We start from the raw sequence: 7,224 nt of genomic DNA on the forward strand, positions 1-7,224 counted from the left end.
CTTAACGTTTAGGCCCATTTTGGGATGTTACAAGGACTCTCTTATTGTAGATGAGAACTATTTTTAGCCATTGATGTAATTCAATTTGTATCGTTGGATTTGTGAGAGTTCAAATATAAATAGAGCCCTCCCCTTCATTTTCAATTATTTCGTTCTTGAGTTAAAGAATATATTAAGAGCATTTATTCAAATACTTGGTGCGTGTTATTTCTCTATGGCTTTTTTACTCGTTGGTTTATCAAACTAAAGCTCTAACCTCGTGATAGATGCGCATAATTACTTGTAAAAGAAATCTCAACATTTACACTAGTGAAATTTAAACTCATGCCTTATAAAATATCTTTAAAAAAAATCGACATTTTCTCATCAACTATGATAAAATCTTAACTATATATATAAATATAAGTTTTGAATTTTAACTTTAATAGTGGTTGATATACATGGATATTGAAATTCACACAAGGCTTTTTTTTTAATATATAAAAATGATTCAAAATTTTTTATTATTTATGAAAATGACCCACTTTGAAATTATGTGCATAAATGACCCATTTTGAATAGTAAGTGTCAGTGACGCCATTGCCATTGGCATCACCATTTCCAATTAAAAAAAAATTAGGTGCCGCTGTTGCCATTGGCAGCACTAGACTTAAGTATAATTATATAAAACGTTCAGGAACTTGATGAAACAATTAAATGAAAAAGGGTTGGCGCCATTCCTTTTGGCGCACCACCAATTAAATGATTTTTAATTTTTTTTGTCTATTTGCATGTTAGGTTTGTCCCCTTTTGAAATTAAATTTAAATAGTCCTTAAAAAATATAAAAATACCAAAAATAAACTATTTTAAAATTTTATTATTTTTAAAAAATAATAAACTTGAAAACCTATATAAAATTCTTATTTAAATTACCCAAATACATCCCTAAAAAAATTCCAAAATTATTAAGTTTTAAGTTTTTAAAACTAGAGGCAAAGGCAATTTAAAATTATAGAAAAATTATTTTTAAAACAAATTATTTACGTAGATAAATTTTAAAATAGATAATTTTATAAATAATTAAAAATTGTGGATATTTTAATAAAAAAGCCTTCACATGATTTGTAAAAATAGAAAAATGTGAAAATTTTAAGAATATGAGATCCAAGGAGCTTGGTGGGCCACCATGAATATGGACAATGGTAGCTAATGGGAGCGTCACGAGTTTACTTAGAATGGAAAGTCTTAGCCTTCGCATTATAAAGTTATGAAAACTTGCCCTGATTTAATATAGTAAAAAGCCAAATAATTGTGAGCAAATAAATTACTTTTGTACTTAAAGTTAAATGTATATCTTTGCTTTTTCATATTCCCTGTCAACTCTATTTCTAACTTGGGATTGGGTGGATTAATTCTTTTTATTATAATATATATATTCAAATTAAAATAAATAAACTTATCAAAAATTGACTCTAACAAGACCTCAACTTTGCAAACAAAGACTTCGGGCGAAATACTGTTATATAATATAACTTAACTTAAGAGAAGAGGTGGTATGAAATTGTGGTTGCACATCATCTTTATCTTTTTTCAATAAGAGAATGATAAATCAGATTTTTCCTCCTGATTTTTATCATTTTTAATTGGATTTGAACTTTTTTTAGGATAAAAAGTTGAATATTAGAAGGAAAATTTTAATTTGTCATTCTCCTATTGAAAAATGATAAGGATGACGTGGAATCACAGTGTCATACAATCATTTCTCCTTAACTTAGATCACAATTATATGTAAATTTTTGTGTTGGAAATTTACTTTTATTTCTAGCTAATTTTATTTAATATTAAATATATTTTTAATTATTTATTTTAATTTAAAAATAATCATTGTTAATATTAGTTTTTAAAGAATATTTATTTTTTTATAGTAATTTGAAAAGAAAATATTTTAAAACTATTTTAAGAAAAACATTTTAATTTGAAAACAAAATTAAAAAGTATTTTACTAAATAAATTAAAAATTATTTAATGTATTATTAATTTACAAAAACTACTTAAGCATTATGTTTTTAGAAAAGAAATTATAAAAAAAACATTTTTTAAACTGATTTTATAGAAATGAATTTTAAAATAATTAATGGTGGATCCACCTCATTATTAATATTAAAAGTGAAAATGAGTAGAGTATTCCATTGTTATTCTTTAAGATATGCCACCTAAGATATATACTATCCTAAATTGTCCAAGTGCTTTACTGTAAATATATATCAGGTAATCCCGAATAACATGTGTTATTATGTAAAGTTAAATAAAAATTATGAGTAATTTTAAGTATGGTAAAAAATAAGAAATTATAATAAAATAAATATTTAAAAAATAAAACATTAGAAATATGGGAGTCTATTACCCACTCATTAACATTTATTTGTCAGTTCTCGTTTGGTCTATATTGAGGTACTGTGGTTTGGTCTAGGACACCATCCAACCAAATATAAATATATATTAACTTTGCTACATCTATAGGTCGTATATATAGCAACTCAGTAATTTTCATCCCACACTAAACCCGCTTGGAAATTGAGTTACAAGAAAATTCATCATTATTAAAAATCTTAATTAATGATGAGAAGTAAGAAATTAGAGAAATAGATTTTGTGTTTCTTAATCATGATGACATAACATCTACTTATCTATTATTTGAATCATAATCATAACGTTCCCACAAATGAAAAAAAAAAAGATTTAAATAAAAGGATATAGGTAGCCTTCCTTCTAAGCTATTAAATAAAACAAAAATTAATTTGACATGGTTTTCCCTTTCCTAGCTACAACTTACACGTAAAGGTGATCAAGAAAGCAAAAACTAAACACCATATATGATTACATTACAAGACTAAACTCATTGATTGGATGTCATATTCATCATGGTCAACAAGTTGCTTTAATTTCATATAACATAACATCACCCAATATTAATTTATCATATTTTAATATTTGCTATACTATTAACCTTACGTTTTTGCTTTGCATGCAAGGTTTTATTATTTATATAAAACCATACTATACCAACAACAAAAATTTGTAACATGATTATCTTTGGAAAGATTGTAGAGGAGATTAGATAAAGGGGAAAAGGCAGAATAAATCAAAAGAGAGTATAAAATTTAAGATATAGTATTTGAAATGTTTTTCTATATTACCTAAAACTTTCCATGGTTTTGAGACTGGCTGCCTTGTTGATCATGGAATCCAACTGTTCATGCAGTTCCTAACATCAGCAATGTTGAGAAACTAGACATGGGAGAAAGGTCAAAGAGCTAGGAAATCTCTTCTCAAGGCTTCACCTTGAGTACTACCACCCGCTCTACTTTCATGGTCATTATTATTTCCAGTGCCATTTTTGGGTGCTGCAGTTGTTTTCGAGAATGATTCATTGATGAGAGTCCCGCTCTTGTTCTTTGCGTTCAAAATCCCACTAAATGCAATATCATCAAAGGAAGTGGAATCAAATCCAATGGGAGAAGACAAAGAATTCATCATGCCCTGTAGAAGAAGGGAAGGAGGTGGAGGAGCACCTGAGCTTTCAGCTGCATGATGAGTCGAACCATGGATAAATCCACTCCCCATAGAGACTTCTTCACGTGAAGACAAGTTGAGACCAAAGCCAGCTGTTGTGCTGTTGTTGTTGGTGCTGGCAACAAAATCAGCAGACACGTGAGTTTGTAGGTGGGGTCTCATAGCAGTAGTAGTAGCTGGCGCGGATGATGAGCCAGGTTTGTTACTCAGGGTTGCACCCATCTGAGCAGCTTTCTGAAGCAACGCAGTAGCTGACATGTGTGGGGAAAGTACTGTTGTTGGATGGTAGGGAGGAAGAGTCGGATCAAGAGTAGGGATAGGGGTGGGATTCTCATGAAGTGTTAAACTAGGGGAGAAAATGGAAGATGATGATGAGGAAAGACCAGCCCCAGCCCCTAGCATTGGTTGGGTCGCGAGCCATGGAGGAATATCAGGCTTGAGAGGAGTGAACCTTTGATGCTGCTCTTGCTTAAGTGAAAATGCTTGGATGTCATGGGGATTGAATTGGGGTACTTGTAAATTTGTATGAGATGAGCCTGGTTGAAAAGTGTTGGCTCCCATGATTGCCGCTCTTGAACTCTCCTCTGCTAATGCATCACAGAAGGCTCTGTGAGTAATGAAACTATCCCTCCTGGAAAAAAAAAAAAACCAGACACACAAACAGAAGAAAACAAAACCCAAACCAGTCATGAACTGCTATTATGACAATGCCAGAAACATCTGACTTTGTCTCTGACTTTTCTCTTTCTGCGTCCCATTATTTTTATTTATGTTTCATTTCACTCAGAGCATATACATGGGACAGATTGTCCACTTGGACTGGTGCAAACAAAATTACCAAATGCACTACACCAGGCAGGCACTCAGGCTGCAAGCAGGCATATCCCTCTATCTCTCTCTAGCCTCTAGGGTGTGAGAAAGTAGGAACTGCTACATGTGTAGTGCAATGAATTCTTCAATGTATCAGACAAAGATTTGGCAAAAAAACCTTTCTTAAAATTTCAAAATTTTACTCAAGTGCATGCCTCAATAAATGGATATTTTGACTGTTGTGTTTAAAAGTAACTTTAATGTTCATGTTATTACATTAATTCCCAAAAATGATTATAGGAGGGGATTAGTTGTTTTTTTATACCTTGAGAAGAGGGTTCCACAGTCACATCTATATTCTTTACTGCCACAAGTCTTGGAGTGAGCTTTCCAGTCGGATTGAACTGCATACCTCTTGGAGCACTTGTCACATTTCCATTTCTTCTCACCATGTTTCCTGTAAAAATGCTTCTTGATACCAGTCAAGTCCCCAAGTGCCCTGGATGGGTCATGATGAACACAGCTGACTTCTGGACATACATATACCTTCTTCCTCACCTCTTTACTTGTTCTTTGCTTTAACTTCCAAGGCAAATTGTGCCCTCTCCTATGAAGCTGAAGGTTCTGGTCTCTTTGAAACCCTTTGTTGCAGATCTCACACACAAATCTATTTGTAGCCATTAGTGTTTTAGGTGACAAAGCTATCACTTCTGCATCTGGGTCTGATTAAAAACAAAAGTCTTAGTTAAGAAGACAAATAAAAAAAAATGTAATAAAAGTAACGGTGTTTTAAGATAAGGGTTGTGAAGTTTGAACCCAAACAAACCTGGATTGCCTGGTTGATTCCTCTTTCTCTTAACTGGCTGAGCTTGAGCTGGTGGGTTACTAAAGTATTGTTGAGAATAGTTGGTTCCACCAGCAGCTGAAGAAACACTGGCTTCACCAGATGCACAAGTCAAATTAGACATATTCTCTTCCATAACTTCTTGTTGTTGTTGGTGGACTATATAACCTTTCATCATCTTCTCTTAAATAACCATGGATCTTGGTTACAGAAAATCCATAGATAAAAAACAAAAACCTTAAGTGATAAAAGAGAAAAGAAAATATAGATACTAGTTATGGACTAAAGTAGCTACTCTTAACATATATGTGAATGAATCCCATAATCCTAATCATAGAGACCCTTGATTGTTTTTCTTTGTTTGGCATAAACCCAAAGGAACCATTCTTTTTGTTTTATAGGCAAACACTCAATAAATATAAATATATATGTGTGTGAGAGGGGTATATAACTAGGCGGGTAGAGGTTATAGAGAACTTCCCTATCCACTTTTAAGCTTCATGATTTCACCTTTCAATAAAATCTTACTAGGTATAACCATATAAATATGAAGAAATTATGAAAAGAAAAGACTGAGCTCATAAAACTCAGAGAGAGAGAGAGAGAGGGATGAGGATGAGATTGAGATCCCTCCGTAAGGCGTATAGTGTGATATCCCAAAGCAGTCCAAACAACAACAACCAAAATAAGAGGGAACCTTACGGAAACTCTGACGTTGCCCTTTCTGTCTTTTCCTCTGTTCTCTTCCCACCACCATCTTATAAATAATAATATAATCAAAATTAAATATCCTTCCTAACTTTTTTTTTTTTACAAAGCTTTAATTTTTCTACTCATAAAAGTATATGTTCTTATCTACCAGTAAGAAAAAATGTATATGTTTTTGTGTAATCACCTCCACCCTTCTCTCATTCAGTAAAAAACTCAAAAGAAGCCAAAAATAAAGTTACAAGAGTCTCACCAAAAATGCAGAATCATAAAAGTGTGCTCTATCTTTTTAACTAAGATTTCTAATTTTATGTATTTTGGGTAAAGAAAATAATTAAAGGTTATATATTTTGGTATAATCTCAACTTTAGTCTTTAGCTGTTACATCTTTTGTTAATTTTGTTCTTTATTCTTTTTTTAGTTAAATTTGACTCTCAACCTTTTAAAGAGAGTCAAATTTGATTATCAATTTTTTGAAAAATAATTGAATTGATGTTTTCTCAATAGAGATATTGACTAAAATGTTAATTTTTTTTAACATGGCAGCGTACATAGCAATTCGCGTGTACTTCATGCCAATAAATTTTTGGAGCTTGAACTAGGCAACTATTTTTAATTTGTGGTCTAAACTTTTTTTTATTTAAGTTAGTTATTGAACTTGACAATTGTTTTTACAGTAGGGCTTGGAACTTTTTTTCCCAAGTTAGTCCCTAATATTTCCTTGAAATCCTTGAAGTTTAGGCCTAATATAGAAACAATTGTCAATTCCAATAATTAACATAAATAAAAAAAAAGTTCAAGCCCTAATATAAAAATAATTACCAAATTCAAGATTAACTTAGAAAAAAAATTTCAAATCCCATTAATACAATTACGTTTTTATATATTAGTTTGTGGATAATTTCAAAAACATATATTTATTTTAATTTTTCTATTAAGATATAGTTATTATATACACATGAAAACTTACATTTGTTTATATATAAACATAAATTTCAAAATTATGAATCTCTAATATCTAAATTTGTTTATATATAAATTGACACAATGGGATACGACTAATGCAAGTCAGTACAAAAAATAAAACAATATAATATTGATACAGTTTCGTTTTGCCTCAAAATCAGGACCACTATGATAATATGCTTTATATATCAAATAAATTTACACATTAATAATTTATATTTTTGTTATGGGTGTTGGTTATTATCCATCCACTATCCAATTAAGATTAACCCAACCTTCTTTACTTTAGTAGTTGTAGTCTATATAATTTACATGTGGTGGATTCGTATTATCAAGCAAACGA

General features: G+C 30.8%; 1 protein-coding gene across 2 annotated transcripts; it reads right to left on the bottom strand.

The window, feature by feature from the left end:
- Window positions 1-3,118: 3,118 nt before the first annotated feature.
- Window positions 3,119-5,940, bottom strand: LOC107897401 (protein indeterminate-domain 7). 2 transcript variants are annotated; one of them, XM_016822855.2, is made up of 4 exons: window positions 5,190-5,873; window positions 4,689-5,085; window positions 3,553-4,184; window positions 3,119-3,452 (listed from the first exon to the last, which is right to left on the bottom strand). In XM_016822855.2, exons 1-4 carry the CDS (start codon window positions 5,383-5,385, stop codon window positions 3,442-3,444), a joined length of 1,236 nt encoding a protein of 411 aa, XP_016678344.2. In that variant the 5' UTR covers window positions 5,386-5,873; the 3' UTR covers window positions 3,119-3,441. The 2 variants fall into 2 exon arrangements, with proteins under 2 accessions (XP_016678344.2, XP_016678343.2); XM_016822854.2 differs by having other exon boundaries at window positions 3,119-4,184; window positions 5,190-5,940.
- Window positions 5,941-7,224: the final 1,284 nt, after the last annotated feature.

This window comes from Gossypium hirsutum, chromosome A10 (assembly GCF_007990345.1).
Source record: "Gossypium hirsutum isolate 1008001.06 chromosome A10, Gossypium_hirsutum_v2.1, whole genome shotgun sequence".
NCBI lineage: Eukaryota > Viridiplantae > Streptophyta > Magnoliopsida > Malvales > Malvaceae > Gossypium > Gossypium hirsutum.